This window comes from Canis aureus, chromosome 5, assembly GCF_053574225.1.
Source record: "Canis aureus isolate CA01 chromosome 5, VMU_Caureus_v.1.0, whole genome shotgun sequence".
NCBI classification, from domain to species: Eukaryota; Metazoa; Chordata; class Mammalia; order Carnivora; family Canidae; genus Canis; species Canis aureus.
The window spans coordinates 74,449,432-74,471,759 of NC_135615.1; the positions used below are offsets into that span (position 1 = coordinate 74,449,432).

At 45.6% G+C, this 22,328-nt stretch overlaps 1 protein-coding gene and 1 long non-coding RNA gene across 13 annotated transcripts in view; one reads left to right on the top strand and one right to left on the bottom strand.

Annotated features, from left to right (window-relative positions):
• LOC144314630 (uncharacterized) lies at nt 1-18,432 on the bottom strand. Of its 4 annotated transcripts, XR_013380488.1 has the most exons (5): nt 18,010-18,432; nt 16,424-16,566; nt 15,989-16,091; nt 10,081-10,410; nt 7,589-8,321 (listed from the first exon to the last, which is right to left on the bottom strand). It is a non-coding gene; the product is annotated as an uncharacterized LOC144314630 (long non-coding RNA). The 4 variants fall into 4 exon arrangements; XR_013380489.1 differs by lacking the exons at nt 7,589-8,321; nt 10,081-10,410 and adding an exon at nt 1-240 and having other exon boundaries at nt 18,010-18,430; XR_013380487.1 differs by lacking the exon at nt 10,081-10,410 and having other exon boundaries at nt 7,594-8,321; nt 18,010-18,430.
• The window catches only part of ZNF683 (zinc finger protein 683), an 11,028-nt gene continuing 7,090 nt past the window's right edge, over nt 18,391-22,328 (top strand). The window contains exons 1-3 of one of the 9 annotated variants that reach the window (XM_077898988.1): nt 18,542-18,953; nt 20,681-20,762; nt 21,834-21,958. In XM_077898988.1, the coding sequence (XP_077755114.1) occupies nt 18,870-18,953; nt 20,681-20,762; nt 21,834-21,958 (291 nt within the window). In that variant the 5' untranslated portion in view covers nt 18,542-18,869. Of the gene's footprint in view, nt 18,954-20,680; nt 20,763-21,833; nt 21,959-22,328 lie in introns of those variants that run through there. The other 8 variants (XM_077898989.1, XM_077898997.1, XM_077898991.1 and 5 more) reach the window with 8 other exon arrangements.

Here is a 22,328-nt window from a genome sequence, read left to right on the forward strand (position 1 = left end):
TTTATTCAAATCCCTGTACCATCCTTCCCCAGTTGTGTGACCTTGGGCAAATTTGTTAGAGGCTCAATGCTTCAATTTTGGTTGATTTCCCACTGTTCCTCTGGAAGTTAAGTTAAAGCCAGATTTACCCAGCTTGATCCTCAGCCTCTTTCTATTGTCTGTGCATTACTTTGTACAATGTTTTTGCAAACACAAAGTGTTTTCCCATTCATTGTCTTACCAGACGCTGGAAAACAGTTGCTGCAAAAGGAAGGAGGCAAGAGGGGTATGTGGTTATCTCAGTTTTGCAGGTGAAGCAGGTCTCTACCCCCAAAACCAGACTTCCCTCTAAACTTATACTCTTGACTCCTGTCAGTTAGCCTTCCAGGGCCTCCATACCCTTGCTCTCCTTTACTTCCTGGTGTTTTTCTGTGCTTAACCCTCTGCCCAAAGCATCAGTTCCCATACTTCACTTTTCCTTTACTTATTCATTCTTTTTTTTTTTTTTAAGATTTTATTTATTTATTCATGACAGACACAGAGAGGGAGAGGCAGAGACACAGGCAGAGGGAGAAGCAGGCTCCATGCAGGGATCCCAGGTCTCCAGGATCACACCCCGGGCTGAAGGTGGCGCTAAACCACTGGGCCACAGGGGCTGCCCTACTTATTCATTCTTTAGGCTCCAACATAGATGTCACTTCATTCAGGAATCTCTCCGCCTCCATCCACTCACTAACCTACCACCCCTCTCACTTGTTCTTATAGTACCCTATACTTCTATAACAGAGTATTTCCCCCATTTTATTATATTTGGCTATTTGTCTTTCTCTCCCATTGGCTATCATAATGTAACACCATGACATCAGGAACTACATCTGTCTTGTTCATTGTATGCCCAGCACACAGCATAAAGCTTGGAAAAGAGTAATTGCTTATTAAATGTTATTAAATGTTTGTTGAATGAATAAATGAAGGCTCAGGCTTCCATGGCTAATAATGACCCAAGAGTAAGATCCAGGTTTTATTTCTAAGTCCAAGAATTCTTTTTACCATCTTTTGAACCTAACCTAATTCCTACCCTTAACCCTTACTGGCAGCCCCTGTCCCTACTTGATTCATTAGAATCTTATATTGTAAAAATTAAAAAATAAAAAATAAATTAAAAAAAGAATCTTATATTGTTTATGTGGAAGAAATGTTAGAGCTCATCTGATTCAATCCTTCATTTTACATGTAAGAAAAACACACAGAAAGAGAAAGAGAAAGAGAAAAAAAGAAAGAAGAAAGAAAGAAAGAAAGAAAAAGGAAGGAAAGAAGGAAAGAAAGGAAGAAAACCATAGAGGTTAAGAGATTTGCCTAAGTCCATGTAGCAAATTGCGGCTGTCCTTCCTGACCACCGGACTGGTACTTTCCCAGAGCTCACCAATGAGTTCATGGACTCACAGGTCTTTGTCTTAGGGGTGGGAGCAGTTGCAAGTAATTCCATCCAAGTCCCTGCTTTTATGCTCTCTAGCTGCTCAAAAGTCCAGATACCAAGAGTTTATTCTGAAACATCTCTAGATAAAGTTTCAGGCAAGACAGGATGGAGTGGGGATGTATGTGTTGTGAGGAGGAGCAGGTCACAGGGAGCCAAGGATGCAGACATGAAAACCAGGCTGTGCAGCACAGCCCCACGTTGTGGGGTCCCTTGAGGCCCCCACTGTGGCAACACCACTCCCTCTGCCCCTGATGCTGACCTTTGGGGCCAGAGATCAATAACCTGGGACTTTGGCTTCAACCCCCTTTAGCCCTCGAGTGACCACAGGCTGCTCAGAAGAGCTAGCAGGACTCAGGGTCATTAAGTAACTGTCACTCTTCCCCAGACCCACTTGGGGCACGGCTGGGGGAGGGGCCAAGAATGGGAACCACTATGGCGAGACATAGGTATGGTTGGTTCTCCTCCCCACCAGAGGAGTGACTTCTATTTCTTCTTGATCCCTACCCTTTTCCCCAAGATTAACTCCTGCTCTCTCTGTGCTGCCCCTCCATCTTCAGCACTGAGCTTCCACTCCCCTCACTGAATCCCAACCTCTTCTCTGAGCCTCCATCCTGTTTGCTGAGCCCGATCCCTCTCTCACTGAAACCCTGTATTTCTCTTAGTCTAATCTTCTTAGACTCCCCACCACACATAGACTGTGCTGTATAATCTAGAGATACTTCACACTCTGTCAGTCAAGGCAGTAGACAGGAGTTCCTCATCAATCATTTTTAAATATCTCATCCCAGGCATCTATCTTCTCATCCCCCTCTTCTCCCCAAGAGCAAACCCACTCTTCTGCCCCTAACATTAACAGGATATGTTCCAGAAACACACTCACCCACCCCAGCCCCATCCCCCCCAACTTTCCATGATCCCTGACCACCATTCCCTCCCCACAGCCACCCCAGTGCCCCAGCCAATCATTCTCGATTGATTGATTAAGGAGGAGGAGGAAAGAGAATCGATGGAAGAATCTGGGACTATTCTTATTCAAAGCTAAAGGTCCAGGGGGGAGGGATATTAATTGTGGGGAGGCTCAGGGGCGGTCACTATGGAGCTGGGAGGAACATAAGGTGGTTGGCAAGACGCGGGGAGGCTGAGCCCAGGGCTCAGACTATTCCCTGGACGTTGGGAGCAGAGTTGGGATGGAACTCACAGACGTTAGAAGGCATAAATTGGTAAGAGTCGTAAATGAGGCTAGGGTCCTTAAGTACTCCTCTGATGAGAAATGTATCACCCCATCATTCTTCCGGCAAGGAGTCCTGGGTCCCTGGTGCGTTGGTGTCCAGCAGGGGGTGCTCTACCTCCACATTTCCCCCTTATTCATCACCAGCACCAAGTTCCTTTGTTCATTCATTCATTCAAAAATACTGAGCTCCACCGTGTGCCAGGCGCTGTACACCAGACACTGTGCCACTAGACTGCAAAAATGCAGGCACGAAGAGACAGACAAACAAGGCCCAGACTTTGTGGTGCTAACAGGATAGAACTACAGTGAATAAATAATTATAGTGATTTAATTTAAGAGAAAGGGGATCAGGAAAGCCTCCCTGTGAAACTGACTTTTAAACTGAGACTTAACAGATGCCTAAATCTTGACCAGGTGACAATGTGGAAAAGAGGTTTAAATGGGGTGTGTAGGGGGTGCATTTCAGGCAGAGAGAACAATGTGCAAAGACCCTGAGGCAGGAAAGATCAAGACCCCTTCAGAGGGAAGGAAAGAGGCCTGCATGGTGGCTGCATTCAGCTTTGGTCAGAGGTTTAACCCTTTGTATTGTGGAACAAGCACAGCTGGAGCCCTCAGCTTTCCAAGGCTCAATTTTCTTGATAATTGCCTTTTTTTTTTTTTTTTTTTTTTTTGAGAAAGGGAGGAGTGAGAACCAGCAGGTCTCTAGGGCCTTTCTAGAGCAACCAAGTTTGGAAGAGAGAATTCCTGCTCACCCCCTTCCTAAGCTCAAAACTTTTTGTCCAGAAGGAGTGGAACAGAAGTAGATTAGTTTTAGTAGATTTAGTAAATTTAAGCTCAGGGCTCCGCTGTGGGGGAGCCAAGTCATGTGTGCATGTATTTTTATAAAATGTACATAAATGAGATATTTTAATCACAGTTAAGAATTTGAAGTGTGAAATACCAGTAGCTATTCTGTTAAAAAGTAGTATAGAGGTGCGCTGGACAGTTAATACAAATTTTTTGTGACATTTCTGGTATTTTTTAGCTTTTAAAAGATGTGATTTAGGGCACTGGGCTGGCTCAGTGATTGAGCGTCTGCCTTTGGCTCAGGTCGTGATCCTGGGCTTCTCCCCCTGCCTATGTCTTTGCCTCTCTCTGTGTCTCTCTCATAGATAAATAAATAAAATCTTTAAAAAAAAAATGTGATTTATCATGACTTCTTTTCTTATTCTAAATAAATATTCACTAGGAGTATACATTTCATAGTTATAATTTTTGTTTTCCTTTGTTTAAAGAGGGCCTCCTAAATTGTAAAAGCTCCAGGCCCAGTAGACCTGGATCTGCCTGAGTGGGACTCCAGAGACCTGTCTTCTGGCTCCAGATCTCAACGGGCCGCTGAGCCCTTCTGCCTTTGCTCAGTCTCTCCTACCCCTGCGGTCCACAACACCTAGGTGGATGGCTCATGGGTAATGAGAATGCTAGGAGAATAGAGCAGCACTCCCTTTTTTAAAAAAGATTTTATTCATTTATTCATGAGACACACACACACACACACAGAGGCAGAGACACAGGCAGAGGGAGAAGCAGGCTCCATGCAGGGAGCTCGATGTGGGACTCCATCCTGGGACTTGATCCCCGGACTCCAGGATCATGCCCTGGGCTGAAGGCAGACCCTAAACCAACTGAGCCACCCAGGGATCCCCTAGAGCAGCCCTTTGGTTCCTGGGGGAATCATGTTGAGGGCTACAGAGTTTTGGATGGCCCCTCACCAGCCCCTCCTGAGCTGGCCCCAAGAAGAAAAGCCGTCTCCAACTATCCACGATCTTTAGGCTAAAATGAGAGTCTGTGGAAGTGCTGCCATCAACTCATTCACTAGTTCATTCCTTCACCCTGTTGACCTATCTAGCACCTCTAAGGGGCTTTGTTGGCTTTGATGTCTACTTCACAGACATGTTTTAGTCTTGAGTCAGAGGCATCTCAGATAGACCTATTTCCAGGTTGTGGTGCAGGCAAGGGGGCTCAATCCACTCAATGGAGTTGCATAGGTATTTTAAGATGGGGGGGGGGGGTGAGAATAGTTTGAACAGTGTAATTTCTTAGGATAGACAAAGAGAGGGGATCCCTGGGTGGCTCAGTGGTTGAGCGCCTGTCTTTGGCCCAGGGTGTGATCCTGGAGTCCTGGGATTGAGTCCCACGTCAAGCTCCCTGCATGGAGCCTGCTTCTCCCTCTGCCTGTGTCTCTGCCTCTCTGTGTGTGTGTGTCTCTCATGAATAAATAAATAAAATCTTAAAAAAGAGAGAGAGAGAGATAGAAGCTCTGAGTGTGGGGTGCATCCCCATCAGGGACTGGGTAATCCTGATCCTTCAAACCCAGGTGGAAGAGCAGCCCTAGATCTGAAACTTAGAGATCTGGGTTCAAATCCTGCTGCACCACAAACTTAACAGCTGTGCAACATACCCTCAGTTCTCTACACCCTTGTAACCCACATTTGTAAAATAAGGATGTGGTAAGACCTTTTTTTTTTCCAACTTCTACATGAAGAGCCAATGAAATCATTGATGCTCAAATGTTTTAACTTTTTATTTTTAGATCATTTCAGATCTATAGAAAAGTCGCAAGAAGAATAAAAGTCCTATATCCTCTTCACCCAGATTTTTCAAATATTAAAAATTCTACCTCATTTGTTATTTCATCTCCTCTCCCAGTTCCTCTACACTCAACTTTTTTTTTAAGATTTTATTTATTTATTCATGACAGACACAAAGAGAGAGAGAGAGAGAGAGAAGCAGAGACACAGGCAGAGGGATAAGCAGGCTCCATGCAAGGAGCCTGACATGGGACTCGATCTCCGGTTCCAGGATCACACCCCGGGCCGAAGGTGGCGCTAAACCGCTGGGCCACCAGGGCTGCCCCACTCAACTATTTTTGAGTAAATTGCTGAGCTCATGCTCTTTTATCCCTAAATACTTAAGGGTATGTGTTCTAAAAATGCAAGGACATTCACAAACACAATCATAATACAGTTATTAAAGTCAAGATGTTATAATCTATAGATTTTACTCCAGTTTTTAGAAATTACCAAAGTTCTATTTTTTTCTAAGGTTTTATGTATTTATTCATGAGAGACGCAGAGAGAGAGGCAGAGACACAGGCAGAGGGAGAAGCAGGCTCCCCGCAGGGAACCCGATGTGGGACATCAATCCCACAACTCCAGGGATCACGCCCTGAACAGAAGACAAATGCCCAACTACTGAGCCACCGAGGCGCCCCTACTACCAAGGTTCTAACAATATAATTTTTTGTCTAGAATCAATCCAGAATTTAATTTCCATTAAATTCTCACAACTCTTCTCTTCAATCTGGGAAAACTCTTTGTATCTTTTTGTTTCTCATGATATGGCATTTTAAAGCATATTTATTTTTACACCCCATATGGGGCTCAAATTCACTGAGCCCAAGATCAAAAGTCGCATGCTCCACTGAGCTAGCCAGGTGTCCCTCACGACCTGACATTTTAAAAAGTAATAACCCAATTTTTCGTTGAATATCCTTCAATTTGTCTGTCTGATGTCCCCTCCTGATTAGATTCAAATTTTGCATTTCTGACTGGCATATCACAGAAAAGATACTTCTCTCTCAGTACATCATATCAGGAAGGAGATGATATTTATTTGAACCATTGCATGTTGAGTTTGAATTGCTTGGTTGAGGTATCAGGCTTCTCCACTGCAAAGTGCCTATTTTCCCTACAATAATTGTATAGGGACACATGCCAAGAATGACACAAATATCTTGTTTCTCACAAACAATATATGTGGACAAAAGTCCACAGATGTTTTATCTAAATGATCTTAAAGATTTCTTGATTTAAGGATGTTAAAATTCTTTTGCTTTGCTTTGATTTTTTGATATTGATAATATGGACACCGTAAAGATGCAGTATGGAAGAGGTGTTTTAGACCAACTCCAAAAAGCATCTCACATCCACCCTGTAGTTTTAGTATCCCTTAGTTAGTTGCTGAATCATTTTTTTTTTTTGTATGTGTGATGGTTACCAAATGGTGGTTTTCTTTTTTTTTTTTTCAAATGGTGGTTTTCTAATTACATTATCTCTGCATTTATTAGAAGAGATCTGCCTTCTCCCTTTGTTTGCTCATTTATTTATATCAGAATGGATTCATGGATTCCCATTTTTATTTTCCCATTTTTCAATAGGCTATAATCCATTCCTATTATTTTTTAAAAAGATTTTATCCATGAGACACACACAGAGAGAGGCAGAGACACAGGCAGAGGGAGAAGCAGGCTCCATGCAGGGAGCCCAACGTGAGACTCGATCCCTGGTCTCCAGGATCAGGCCCTGGGCTGAAGGCAGCGCTAAACTGCTGAGCCACCTGGGCTGCCCCCATTCCTATCATTTAAAAAAAAAGATTTTATTTGACAGAGAGAGAGGGGAGAGAGAGAGCACATGTGTGCGCACAAGCAGGGGGAGGAGGAGAAGCAGACTCCCCACTGAGGAGGGAGCTGGAATGGGTGGGGGGGGCGGTTTCCATCCCAGGACCCTAGGATCATGACCTGAGCCTAAGGTAGATGCTTAACTGACTGAGCCACCAGGCACCCCTATCATTTATTTTGATGCCTAATTGTCCTCAGTTGGGCCAGTGGTAACCCCTTCAGACTGGTGCTTGGGTCCTGTGTCCTCATCTTTCTTTGAGCACTTTCTTACTTTCTGGCACTTCAAGCTGTTCCAGCCTTACCTGTATTTTCCCAGCCCAGTGCTGAGATCAGCCATCTCTTCAAGGAGCCAAATGTTTCATAAAATGAATGTGATAGGCAGGAGCCGTATTCTTATTTATCTAGGACGTTAAATCTGTAGAACCCAGTATCTCCAATTTCTTTTTTTTTTTTTTTAAGATTTTATTTATTTATTCATGACAGACACAGGGAGAGAGAGAGGCAGAGACACAGGCAGACAGAGAAGCAGGCTCCATGCAGGGAGCCCGATGTGAGACTCAATCCGGGGACTCCAGGATCACGCCCTGGGCCGAAGGCAGGCGCTAAACCACTGAGCCACCCAGGGATCCCCCCCCCCCTTTTTTTTTAAAGAGTATCTCCAATTTCTTAAAAAGCCTTTTACCTGAGAGAAGATCTGACTTTGAACATGAAGTTTGCTTACTGACTTTATAATCCTAGGTAATATGAAATGGGACCAATAATGCCTAACCCCCAGAGTTGTTGTGAGGATGTCAACTCCAATGATCATTGTCAGCTTTGACTATAGTGTCTCCAGAACCTAGCAAGGACCGGTGTGCACAAGGGTTTGAAGGGAGGAGCTGAGGTGACAGGTGTAGAGTGTTAGCATTGTGCCTCATGTTCAGCCAGCCTGCAGGTAAGGGTGGCTTCTTTCGTGTTTACTGGACATGGTCTTCTTTGTGGACTGTTAGTATATGCCCAGAGTTAGAGCTGATCATCAGGAGTGCACTGGTTAGCTGGAAGCCTCTGCCCCTTTCAGAGGGAGAAAGGGTTCCGACTGAAGAAGCAGAACTGAACTAGCTTAAGTTCCTAGGAAGATGGCCAAAGACAGGCAGTGGAGTCCAGAGGAGGCTGCAGGTACCAATTAGCCAGCAGTTCAGGAAGGCGTGGCAGAGCTGGACCTGTAGCAGAGGGTGGAGTGGAGAGCCTTAATAGAAGCAGACTTTTGGGAGATGGGAAGCTTTGCCACTAGACTTGGGGAGATAAATTGATGAGGCTGCGTTTTGGAGGCCCCGTATTAAACTCTTGATTTAATGCAAGACACAAGCCTCCTCATCTCAAAGGGAGACCAGGACACGGCCATCTAGGAACTCCTAGTCAGATGAAGGAGACACAGACCTCACCCTTGGGGACCTCATACCCTGATCTCACCATTAACCCCCGTCCACCTCATTCTGCTCCCTGATCCCCCTCCAAATCTGATTGGACCTCAGGCTCTTGGCTTGTCCCCCTTCTGTCCGGGAGGCCTTGCAATCTTGCACCAGGCTACATTTCTTAAAAACACCCTCCTTCGCTCAGCCTCTGAGGGTTTCCTGGAAATGGGGTGGTGTTGAGTCTGCTTCAAAGTGGCCAGGGGTTGTTTTGGAAGGTGACACCTTCCCCCTTGTCTACCACAGCCCCCTTCCAAAGCCTCCTCACCTTCCAGCACTCAAAGCTGCTCTAACAGCTGACAGGGGGGAAATGAAAATACAGAAGCTGAATCAGTCTGCTCCGGAAGGCCACAAGTAGAGGGTGGTGGGCAGCTAGGTTCCTGCTTGGCATGCCCAAGTGGGTACAGGGTGGGGAGTGCAAGCAGCCTCTGATGCCACAAAAGCAGTCACATTGCCATAAAGTCCTCTGCCCAGGAGCCTGTCTCTACGGGACTTGGAACTGCAGGTCCGCAGAGACAGGTATGAGCCTCTCTTGTTTGTACCCATTTTAAGGTGTGAAAACTAAAGAAATGGATTGAAGAAGTTCCCAGAGCAAATTGGTGGCAGAACTAGGCTAGAACCCAGATTTCCCACCTGTCCTGTATCTTCTTTCCACAAACCCAATTATCCTTGGCTAGGCATCAAAGGAACTCAGAATTTTCCAAAATGTTTTTTGAGATGTAATGTAGCATTCTAAAATGCAATCAAGGCTAGTGATATTTTCACCCTTTTAAATTTATTGGAAAAAATAATAATAAATAAAATTTATTGGAAAAATATATGCATAATAAAAATAAACACGTTTCTATGATTGATCCTGCTGTGACATAATCATTGCCTTTAATAAATGGTATGCCACACCCAAGCACTGTGCAGGGCCCACCGTAATGGCAGAAATCCCTTGCCACATTCTCTCCAAGACCACACTTCCCATGGCTTGCCCCCGGGCAGTGACTGAGCAGGCAAGGGCTGGAAGCCAGGGCTATCTTGGGAGACCAACGAGTCTTCTAATGGGCAATTTCAGATTGAGGAAGACCCCGTGGCTCTGCTGAAACTTTCTTAAAATTTCATCACAGTCTAAGACTTTCCCAGCCCAATCTTCATTCCTTCCTCTCTGTCCTCCATCCGGGTCTCACTGGCGCCATCTCCTGCCAGCTCTCCCAGCTTCCTCGGCTCCTTGCCTGTTTTCCCTCACGAGTCTTTTCCTCAATAAATCTATCCCACATTTAATCCCCTTCTGACATTTGCTTCCAGGAGGACCTGAACTAACACATCAAGAAGTCCTACAAGCTTCCTGAACTATTCCCCGGTGCACAAATGCATTGCTTCATTTCAACAAATATTTCTTCACTTTCATCTTAATTAATGTGTTCTCCAACCACATACTGAATTGCATTTAAGATATTTGATAATTTTACTGTGTCTTGCAACTAGTCTTATAGTTTCAGTGACTGTGGTGCTCAGTACCTACTGTCTATTCAAAATAGGAATACATTTTTTATCATCTCTTGTAGCAGTTAATTTGTGACACCTCTGTTGTTTTGTGAGACTGGGATGTCTCCTTTAATCTGGAGGTCGTGACCTTCTGGTGGTGTTCTGATATATTCTTACTTTAAGAGTATTCTATGGGAAATGAGTTTGTGAAGAGATGCTCCAAAGCCAGCTGGAACATGTTCCTCCTCAGTTCCTGACACTGCTCAGGGCAATGAGCTTTAGACAACTTCTGGCTGAGGGCAGAGCAGAGACTGGCATTGCCATAATCCACAGGGAACAAGTCTTCTAGAATCTGTGCCTGCCCATCCTGTACAGAAAAGAGGACCCTCAGTTTCTTCAGCCACCTTGTGTTGACCTCTTTGGTTTTCTTTAAAGTGTTAAGAATGACTAAATCTACAGGTGGTAATACTGTTGGATGCCTTGTGGGTTTTGATCAAGATGAGAGTTTTTTTTTTTTTTTTAAGTAGGCTCCACACCCAGTGTGGGGCTTGAATTTATGACCTTGAGACATGACCTGAGCCAAAATCAAGAGTCAGATGCTTAGCCAAGTGAGCAACCCGGGTGTACCTCAAAAGATTTTTACTGTGAATGGTGTCTTTAAATTTCTCTCATATGTTTTCCAAATTGCTCATTTAGTTCTTAAAAAAGATTCTGTGATTCTTAGAGTTAGGAGTTAGCTCTGGAGTTAGACCTGGGTTCAAATTCTAGCTTGTTATATAACCTTGGGCCAATCATTTAAAATCTCTGAGTCTTATTTGCTTTTCTATGGAATAGAGATGCTACCTCCTCTGGCAGGATAAAGTGAGGTCATGTACATTAGTAGTGGGCAGGGAAGGGACTGCTAAACCAGAGGGTCTGGAAAGCCACTGAAGCATTGAGTCATTAGTGACACAGTAAGTTGGCCTTCTCTGGACAGCAGAAGGAAAGCTCCCTGCTCTTTATTCCTTCAACACTTTCTGTCTCTTAAAGCTTTTCATCATTGTCCTTATTATAGTCTGTGGTCCAGACTGGGAGATTTTGGACGGCCAGAAGATTTGGAGTCTACTGAGGTTCAGACACTGTGGGCTGAAATGAATCCAGGAAGCCATTGTGTACAAGGACTGCCCCTGGGAGAGTGAAATGGCCAAGACACTGAGTAACAGCCACTGGGTCTGATAGGCCAGCAAACCTACTTGTCAGAGCTGAAGGAACTGCTACCATGAGGGGCTCTGATATATCAGAAAGCAAGTCGGGCTGTCTTGGCTCCCCTCTGTTGACAGAGGGGGACCCAGATATGAGAGGGATATTCTTCCTATTACTGAGAGCACATTGCTTTGGTATGGTAGGCATGACTTGTTGGCTCAGTGTTTGGGGATTCCCAGGAGACAGTGTCCTTGGCTCCCCATGGAGACAACTGGTGGCATCCCTCAGGTAGCATGTTTGAAAGCCCATCAGGCCATCCCCAAAACTCCCCAGATAAAATCCCCCTCACAGTTCCCATTCATCCAGCCTTTTTTTTCTGTGCAAGGTGCTGGGTTAGGCACTTTCCATGCACAGCCTGCTACAACCTTCATAACAACCCCAAGATCTATTACTAGTCCTATTTTATAGATAAGGAAACTGAGGCTAAGGCATGTTTCAGAAGTTGCTCAAGGTGCAAGCTAGAGCTCGCTTCAGCAGCACATGTACTAAAAAAGGTGCAAGCTAGAGTAGCAGAGGTAGCATTTTAATTTAGTCCAGTTGACTGGGGCCTTGGGCTATTAACCAAAATAATGAACTACCTTGAGGCAAAATAACTGAGGAAGGTTTCAAGGTTGGGTTGGGGTGAAATTTAAACCATTTCTTTTAACATATCCTCATTTACTTCCAGGCTTGGTAAAGCCTGAGTGTTTGAGTTACATTTGCATTCCGGGTTTGCTACGCATCTACCTGGCATCTGTAAATATCTGTTATGACAGAGTTAAGGCAGCAGGAGTCAGAACCATGGGCCTTCCTGGTATCTAAGACTCTTGCCTCTCGTGCTGGAGGAAGCTGTCTGGCTTTGGCAGTGCCTCTTGACCAGGGCTCGGAGGTTCTTCTGGCCCCAAGCATGAACACTGTCTCTCAGTGTCACAGTATCACACCTGTGGTCCTAGATGCTTTGTTCTTTGTACATGAGCCAAAGATGGTAAAAAGCTCAACATACTTGGCCTATGATTCAGCTCTGCTACTTATTGGCAGTGTGATCCCAGCACGCTAATGAGCCTTTCTGAGCTCAGTTTCTTTTCTTTTCTTTTTTTTTTTTTTTAAGATTTTATTTACTTATTTGAGAGAGAGAGAGAGAGATAGCAAGAGAGAGGGATCCCTGGGTGGTGCAGCGGTTTAGCGCCTGCCTTTGGCCCAGGGCGCGATCCTGGAGACCCGGGATCGAATCCCACGTCAGGCTCCCGGGATGGAGCCTGCTTCTCCCTCTGCCTGTGTCTCTGCTTCTCTCTCTCTCTCTCTATCATAAATAAATTAAAAAAAAAAAAAAAAAAAAAAAAAAAAAAAAAAAAAAAAAAAGAGAGAGCAGCAGCTGGGGGCAGGGAGAGGGAGAAGCAGACTCCCCCCCTGAGCAGGGAGCCAGATGTAGGGCTTGATCCCAGGACTCTGGGATCATGACCTGAACCAAAGGCAGCCACTTAAGCTGACTGAGCCACCTGAGCTCAGTTTCTTATCTGTAAAATAGGAGGAAGAATAGCCACCTCATAGGAATGAATGAGGAAATAGATGTCTAGGAAGTAACTCACTAAAAGAAATCTATCATAACAAAAGAAAAGTTCCAATTCTTTTTCTCCTCTTGGTTACTATCACCACCATTACTTTGTATGACTTCTGAATCTCATAGTTTCTACAGCCCACTGAGGAAGCTTCTGGGTCTGCTCCCTGCAGTGGGGAGGCAAGTCAGAGCCAAACCTCAGAGCCAGGAGGCCTATGTTCTCTCAGTAAGCCACCAAGTTGCCATGAGACCATGGGCAAATCACTTTCCCTTCCCAAAGATCAGTTTTCCCATTGGCAAGCAGACAGAACAGTGCCTTGCTTGCCCCACTGGGCTGTTGTGAGATTAAAGACTACAAGGAGCATGAAAGCATTTGTAAGGGGTCAAGCCCTTGAAGAGATTATCGTGTCCCTTGAAAGAAGAGCAAAAGATGCAGGAACCCAGAAGAGCTGTCTCTCCTGCCTCCAAGTTTCTGCCTAGAGCTCTTCCTCCTCTTTGCATGCTTCACTTATTCATTCAACATAAATTGGTTGAGATCCACCTCAGAAAAAGAAAAGAAAAAGATGTCTCAAATCTTGATTCTGGACCCTGTGCAGACACTCTTGCAAAAATGGTTGACCTAGAGCCTTTGATCTCTTCACTTTAACCTTCCAAATTTTACTCAAATGTATCTAGAGCAGAACCATATTCACATACCCAGAGTCCTAACTGCAAGGGATTCTGGGAAACTTCGGTGGTTTTTGTTTGTTTGTTTGTTTTTGTTTTTGTTTTTTTTTCCTTCACATTTCACCTGTGTCCACTTGTGTAGTACAGGAAGTTTTGGGTTGTGGTCTCGGGGCCATAAGATAGAGCCCTGTGTCAGGCTCCACACTGAGTGAAGAGTCTGCTTGAGATTTTCTCCCTCTCCTTCTGCCCCTCACACTTATTCTCTCTCTCTCTCTCTTTCTCTCAAATAAATAAATCTTAAAAAAAAAAAAATTACAACCATCCTAATGGGAGCAAAACAGTATTCATAGTGGTTTTCATTTGCCTTTCCCTAATGATGTATGATCCTGAACATTTCTTTATGTTTACTGGCCATTTGTATATCTTCTTTGGAGAAATGAATGCATGAGCATTTTAACCCATTTTATAGTTGGGTTATTTGCCTTTTTTCTTTTAAAAGTCTTTATTTATTTATTCATGAGAGACACACAGAGAGAGAAGCAGAGACACAGGCAGAGGGAGAAGCAGGCTCCATGCAGGGAGCCTGATGCAGGACTCGATCCCGGGGCTCCAGGATCACGCCCTGGACTGAAGGCGGTGCTAAACCGCTGAGCCACCCAGGGATCTCCAATTATTTGCCCTTGCTTATTAAGTTGTAAGAGTTGCTTTTATATTTTGAATACAAATTCCTTATCAGGTATTATGATTTGAAAATATTTTTCCCATTCTTGGGTTGTTTTTTCACATTTTTAAACATAGTAAAATTCACATCACATAAAATTAACCATTTCTATTTTTTGCTACTATAAATAGTAGGTAAACTAGACTTTATAAAATTAAAAACTTTTCTGCTTCAAAGGATTCCAAGAAAGGAAGGTGTGTCGGGACGCCTGGGTGGCTTAGCGGTTGGGCGTCTGCCTTTGGCTCAGGGCAGCGATGCTGGAGTCCTGGGATCTAGTCCCGCATCCGGCTCCCTGCATGGAGTCTGCTTCTCCCTCTGCCTAAGTCTCTGCCTCTCTATCTCTCTGTGTCTCTCATGAATAAATAAATAAACTCTTAAAAAAAAAAGGAAAGAGTGTCTATAACTAAAAATAAAAGTAAAAAAATTTTGGAAAAATTGTAGAGAAATTGGAACACTCATACATTGTTGGTGGAAATGCAAAATGGTGCAGCTGCTGTGGAAAATGATTTGGTGATTTCCCAAAAAGTCAAACAAAGAGGGGTGCCTGGGTGGCTCAGTTGTTTGAGCGTCTGCCTTCATCTCAGGTCATAATCCTGGAGTCCTGAGATGGAGTCTTGCATTGGGCTTCCTGCTCTGCAGGGAGTCTACTTTTCCCTCTCCCTCTGCCCCTCCCCACCACTTGTGCTCTCTCTCTCTCTCTCTCTCTCTCTCGAATGGTCTTTCTTTCTCAATAAATAAATAAAACCTTTAAAAAAAAAGTTAAGCAAAAAATTACTGTATAACCCAGCAGTTCCCCTTCTAGGCATATACCCCAAGAACAGAGAACAGGTAGGTGTTCAAATAAGCACCTGTATACACATGTTCATAGCAGCATTGGGATGGTTGTAATTTTTAAAACGTATGTAATTAATAAGAGGAACCTGGCTGGCTCACATCTGTAGAGCATCTGATTTCTCTGCATTGTTGCCAACCATTGTCTTTTATTATATATATACATAACATTTAAAAAAGTAATCTCTATACACAATGTGGGGCTCAAACTCACTGAGATTAAGAGTTAGATGGAGACATTAGTAATCCTTATCTTAGATTTTTTTTTAACCTTGAAAGATTTTGAGGAAGATTAAATGAGACAATTGTAGAGGTTTAACATGTAGGAGTCACTCAGTAAATGTACCCTTGCTTTTTCCTGGCTGCACAGTGTTTTGTTGCATGGTTGCACATAATATGTAGTGAACATATAGGTGGACTTCAGTTGTTCCATTTCATACAGGGTGCAAAGGACATCAATGTGCATGGTATGTAGCATTGCATAGTGGTGAAGAATATATCAGCCCTACTGGGTTTGAATCCAGTGCCTGTGACTTTTTTGATCTCCTATCCTCTTGGAATGATTGAGATGAGAGGATGGGTGGGTTCGGGTATTCTTTGAAGACATCTCTTAATTTTGTCCTCAGGACTGGAAGATAACAGGTGGGTGCAGGGGAAGATGCAAGAGTCTTGAGGCCCCTTCTGCAGATGTGAAAGCTGGGGCAGCCTATCTCAGGATCTCCCCACCCTAGGGTGTGAAGCCAAAACGAACTCACTGCATCTGGCAGACTGTCCAGGGAGATGAGATAAGTGAGTGTCAGGCAGGAGGAAGGAGGTGTCAACCACAGAGCAGAGTGAGGTGAAAGCACGGAGCTCCCCACCCTTAGCCCTGTCCAGAGTCACTTCCACACAGCTGCTTAACTCTCTGAACCAATGACAGTCCCAGATCCCCTCCTGACTTGGATTCCTTACCTGGTGTCCTTATAAGTATCCTTGTGACAGAGCTTCAGGACCCATGCACTGAGCCAACCTCAAGAGCTCAGCTGGCTGGCCTCAGGGTTGGAGATAGCCATAGCTGTGGATTGGAGAAGGTTTTGAGGTTTTCAAAGAGGAAGTAGGGCTTTTGCCCGTGGTTCCATTGTTTCTTCCTCTTACTGCACAAGTCAGCCAGACGCCCCTGGGTCTACTTTGCCCCCCAAAGTAGAGTATGCCTATTCTAATAATAAGTCCTGAGAGTTGCATCCCAATTTCTATTTTAGCTGCATCTAGCAAGGCTTCTGGTAACCAAAATGTGAATTTCCAGGGTCTGGGTCATATTTCCATGGGCTATATTCCCAGCAACTAGTCCAACACCTGAGACATAGTTCTCATAGTCCTAAAGGGAATCGAGACTCCACTGTACCACACCTGTGGCTCTTTTTACTTCTTCAAGGTGCCCCTCAAGCAAGTCTTCCTTGAGCTTTCCTTCCTCTCCAGGACATTGCAGCCCTAACTTGGGTCATGTGGTCTTGAGCCAGTCACTTTCTTTTTCTGAGTTTCAATTTTCCTGCCTGTAAAATAGGAATAAAACTCTTCATCTTGAAGTGTCATTGTGCCGATTGGGTTAAGCAAAACATGTCAAAATGCTTTGCAGGGTTCCTGGCACATATTAAGTACCCAAATGCCAAAAGCTGTAATTATTGTAATGTGCGGACTGACGTAAGGGCAGGACAGCATTGGGTGAGCACAATGGTCTCCAACTAGGGGCTAAAGAATAAAATGGAATGTAGTTAATCTTTCCAAGTGTGATGTTCAAATTCTGGTCCTCCACACTGAGCCAGGAACATTCATTACAACTGTAACATTATTAGGAAGCCGACTTGCAGATACTTGCCTAACTAGGGCAAGGGTTGATGTACAATAGTAACGTTAACCCACGATTGTCAAGCGCTTGCTTTGGGCCAGGCACTGTTCTAAGAGCTTTACATAAATTAACTTGAGGAATTCTCAAAAGAACTCCATGAAGCAAGTACTATTATTATCCTCATTTGATAGATAAGGAAAAGGCACAGAGAGGTTAAGTGACTTGCATAAGTTCACTGAGGTGGGATTAAGTTCAGCAGAGCTGATATTCTTTTATTTTTTATTTTTATTTATTTGTGATAGTCACAGAGAGAGAGAGAGAATGAGGCAGAGACACAGGCAGAGGGAGAAGCAGGCTCTATGCACCGGGAGCCTGACGTGGGACTCGATCCCGGGTCTCCAGGATCGCGCCCTGGGCCAAAGGCAGGCGCCAAACTGCTGCGCCACCCAGGGATCCCAGAGCTGATATTCTTAATCACTCTGCATATACTTCCATACAGAGGTCTTTTCCAGTCTTGTGTAGAACAGGGAAAAATTGGAAATACACAATGCAGGAATGCCATATAATTTGTCCATCTCAAAAAAAAAAAAATTTGTCCATCTCTATAGTGGAACCCTATACAGTCAGGAAAAAGTAAGAGGCAGCTGTGTATGCTTTGCTCGAAATGATGGTCACAGTAGATTGCTGGATACAGAGAGCTGCATGCACAGTAGATGTATTGTTATAATCCATGTTATATAAAAATAAAATTTGAAAGTTCATTTATAGGGTGCTTGGGTGGCTCAGTGGTTGAGCATCTGCCTTTGGCTCAGGCCATGATCCCGGGGTCCTGGGATCTAGTCCCACATCAGGCTTTCCACAGGGAGTCTGCTTCTCCATCTGCCTATGTCTCTGTATTTCTCTCTGTGTCTCTCATGAATAAATAAAATATTTTAGGGACTCCTGGATGGCTCAGCAGTTGAGCATCTGCCTTTGGCTTAGGGCCTGATCCCGGATTCCCAGAATCAAGTCCCTCATTGGGCTCCTTGCATGGAGCCTGCTTCTCCTCCCTCTGCCTATGTCTCTGCCTCTCTTTCTGTGTCTCTCATGAATGAATAAATAAAATAAAATAAAATAAAATAAAATAAAATATTTTAAAAAGTTCACTTACTTGTTTGTAGGTTCATACATAAATGTCTGGAAGGATAATTACCAAACAATTCACATTGACCACTGGGAAATTGTGAAAGAGGGGAACTTCCATTTTTGTTCTTTTGTTCTCTGATGTTTGAAATGTTTACCACTAGTATGTTTTAATTTGTAATTGACAGAAAGAGAAAGAAAGTAAATGTGCATGAGCCAGGAGCCTGCTGACTTCTGTCCAGCCCTCCAGCTTGTCAGTTCTCACTGGCATCTCTCACTGACCCTGGAAGGCCCCGAATCCTATTTCCCCTCCACGTCCCAATCTCCTTCTTCTCCCTGAAGACTTGGCATGGTCTGGGTCTCTCATCTGGGTCCAGGCACTGTGCAGGTTCCCTGGCTAAGAGGCTGTGGTCCCATGCCTGTGCTACCCACCCCGGGTATGTCTAACATGGTGACGTCACAGTTGGGCCAATGACGTCACAGTGGACCTGGAGGCTGACAACACAGAAGACCTGACAGGGCCCAGGAGATGGGAGCAAGGAAGGGATAGGCAGGTAGAGGCTATTTTGGGTGGGAACTTGAGGGACCACCTCCCAGGACATTCCTAGCCAGGCCTTTCAGGAATTGGAGACCCAGAAATCTCCAAGGTCACTTCCATTTTTGTTTCTAATCAAGAGGTTGTCTAGACTTTTTTGAGAGTTGGGAGCAGAGTATGATGCCAGGAAGGGGTGGAGTTGGTCGGTGGTAGGTAGAAGCCAACATTGTGTGCAACTCCTCCTTGGAGACGAGTCTGCGGCCTTCTGTGGATGCCCCTCTGGGATTCCAGCAAGGCTGTAGGGGAGGCAAACTTGTGGCCTTGGAGGCTTGGAGGGCTCTAGCTTTTGGGGCATGGAGTTTGGGTGGATCAAGACTGCAAGGGGTGCTGTGGGAGGAACTCCTCAATCTGGAAAAGGCAGGAAGCTGTTTATACAGGTAGCTAGCCACTCACATCCTTGACTATTCCAGCCTGAACCCTGTTGCTTCATCTTCTGTTCTGGGCATACATTATGCAGGATTCTTTTTTTTTTTTTTTTTTTTTTTAATGCAAGATTCTTGATTTAAGCTATAGAAACCATTTCAGGGGGATTTAAGAAAAGCAATTCATTTAACAGATGTTGGGGAAACTCACAGAATGTCTGGAAAGGCTGCAGAGCCGGGCTTGGAGAACAGGCTGGAAGCCCCAGGACCACATGTCCCAGGACCAGCTCAGATAGGATTCTACAACCTCCTCTGAACCCCTTTGTTTCCCCTGCTGCCATGGAAGACAACATGGCATCATGTGCAAAGTGGAATCTCCACTGATCTCCACAGAAGCCAGTGGCCCCACTTCAGGGCCACTGGCTTCTGATCCAGTCTGGATAAGGGTATCTAATTGGGCTAGTCCACGTCACATGTCTGTTTCATGTGCTGGGACAAGGAGTCAGAATTAAATGCAAGGCCAGCCATTTTGGCTTTTATTTATTTATTTTTAAAAGATTTCCTTTATTATTTTGGCTTTTATAGTGGGAAGTGCCTTCTTCCTCCCTCCAGACTCATGGGGCTGGGGGAGGGGGGGAAGATCCAAAGAACTGGGCATCCAGAAAACCCAGCAAATGTCTACAAGGGAAGCAAAAATGAGTAGACAGTGGTCCCTGTCCTTGAGATGCTCCCAGACACGCAGGAGTCAGTTATATGAGAAGATAATTATGATAGGAAGTGATGGAGGCCATAGGGAAGGTGATCAGCAGCCAGGGGCTGGGCGGGGCTGGCAGAAAAAGAGTGATAATATGCCCCTGGCTCATGGCAGAGAGTCCAAAATGTCTTTGTGTGTTCCAGGCCACCTAGATGCAATGGCTGGGTGGAATCTGATGACGGGTTGGGGCTGTGTCACACTGGGCTAGACACTGTGTGACACAGACACATGGACCGGGCAGGGTTTGCGTCTCCGGAAATGATGCACCTTTTTTGCTCATAAAAATAATGAAATTGCTTGGCCTAAAAAGCTGCTCCCTGGCTAATGGAGCCTCCCTTTTGATAGCTAGCCATGCCTCATCAGCATTTTGCTATGTTCTGGAGTTAACCTCTTGCCCCCACTGGGGCCTCAGTGCAGCATCTAGATAAGAGAGTTTCTCAGAAGAGGCAGATCAGAGTTGGGCCAAGAAAAGAGCAAGGTGTTTTTGCTGCCTCCTCGGCTTCTGCTCTGTGAGATCTGGTTCCTACTGTCTTCTCTGCTTCACCCTGTATCCTTCTCTGTTGCCTGCTCTTGTCTGTCTGCACCCATTTCTGTCCCTGCATCACGTCTTTGCCATCATCATCACCACTTGCCTCTATCTCGGCTGAGCTCCTCTCTCCAGAGGGACCCCAGCTCCAGCTTTTCAGCCCTGCTCTGTCCCTCTTGGGCTCAGCCATCTGGGTTCTCTTACAGCCAGACACAGTAACCCCCACCCCACCCCACCCCACCTCCACACACTGACATTCCAGTAAGCCCGGTTCGTGGTGGTCCAAAATCAGCACTTTGTCTTGTAGAGTTGCCACAGGTAGGTAAAGGCTGGTGGGCGGTTCCCTCTCATTGGGTCTCGCAGGGCCCCCTGCCTGCCCGCCTACCCTCTTCTTCCTATTTGTGGCAGCTTCAAATGTAGTGCCTTCCTGTCATCTCTCACACTCACCGGGGCCCCAACCAGAGCAGCTGGTTGCCTGCCCCACCTCCTTGCATCTTCCAGAGGGAACTTATGCAGAGCCAGGTGAAGAGCCTCATGCCAGCAGGTGAAGAGCCTCTGATGGGTAGGGTTGGGAGGAGTCGGGGAAGAGAAAAGGGAGACTGGGGTTTGGAAGGCTGAGATACTCGAGTGAATGGACCAGGGGCACTTGAGAAGGAGGGATGTGTGGCTACTGAGGAGAATGGGAAGGAACCTTGGGACACTCGCTGAGCTGAGGTGGTCCCTGTGCTATGTGGCCCTCAGTGAAATAAGGCAGAGAAGCAGAGTGCTAGGGATCCCTGGGTGGCGCAGCAGTTTGGCGCCTGCCTTTGGCCCAGGGCGCGATCCTGGAGACCCGGGATCGAATCCCATGTCGGGCTCCCTGCGTGGAGCCTGCTTCTCCCTCTGCCTGTGTCTCTGCCTTTCTCTCTCTGTGTGTGTGTGACTATCATAAATAAATAAAAATTTAAAAAAATAAAAAAAAAAAAAAAAAAAAAAAAGAAGCAGAGTGCTAAGTGAGCAACAGCCGAGGAATCAGGGCATCTTCCCATCAGGCCAGTCAGGAGACCCAGAGGGTTCTTGGCCTACTCTCTCAGGCTGTCCCCAGGGAGGGAGCTAAGTCTGGCCCGGCTTCTTCAGCTGCCCAGAAAAGCTGTGTGGATGATCGAGGATGCAGGGGCACCCCTTGGTGGGAAGGCTGTGGTTGGCAGTCATGGAGGCAGAAGTCCCTCCCAGCACGGAAGGAAGCAGCTTCTCAATTCCTGGTGTCCTCCAGAAAATGTGGAATGTTCCTTCAGCTCTCTGAGTACACTTGGAAGTAACATCCATTAGAAACTTCCTCTTTCTCTTCTCCCCTGGGGATGAGGATAAGGCCAACTCTGCTTCTCACCTCTGATTGTCTCCATTCAGTCTTCTGACACCTAGCAAGAGAGCATCACTGGCCTCCAAATGTCAGTACTGACTCCTTCACACATCAGCCTGTCTAACCCTCATGTTTTGCAGATAGAGAAACTGAGGTCAAGAGGGGCAGTGACTGGCTCAAAGTCACATGGTGATTTAGTGGAGGGGTCGGCTCTAGGAGCCAGGCTCCTATTTGGAGGTCCTTCACTGCTCACTTATGACCGACCAGTCTTCCCAGGTAGTAAGGGCATGAAGTGGGAATCTGCTCCAGAACGACATTGCTGCCACAAGCCTAAGCCTCTGGGGAGTATAGGGAGCTCTCTGTCCTCCAGCTTGGATTCACAGCTCTGCCAAGGCGACCAGGTAAGGAAGGATTCCAGACTACTTATGGAAGGGAGAGGATGTCAGGATGAAGTGGGGGAAAATCGGAAGGGGCCAGATTCCCATCATTCCCTGGTCCTCAGCATCCCTACCCCACCCAGCACATCGAGGGGATGTGCCCTTGAGGTGCCAGAGACCCTCTCCCATGTCCCAGGGGCCAGACTCTTCCTCCAGGGCATCAGAAGGGATAAAGCCTGCCTGCTGGATACTTGGCTGTCTGGCCACGGCCTGGGCCTTAGGGGGAGGGGAACTCAGGGCCATCTTTAGGGGTTTACAGTCTTTGATGAGGATTTTCTCTAAGTGCATCTTGGCTCCATTCAAAACACAGTTGATGGTCTGAGACACAGTGGGG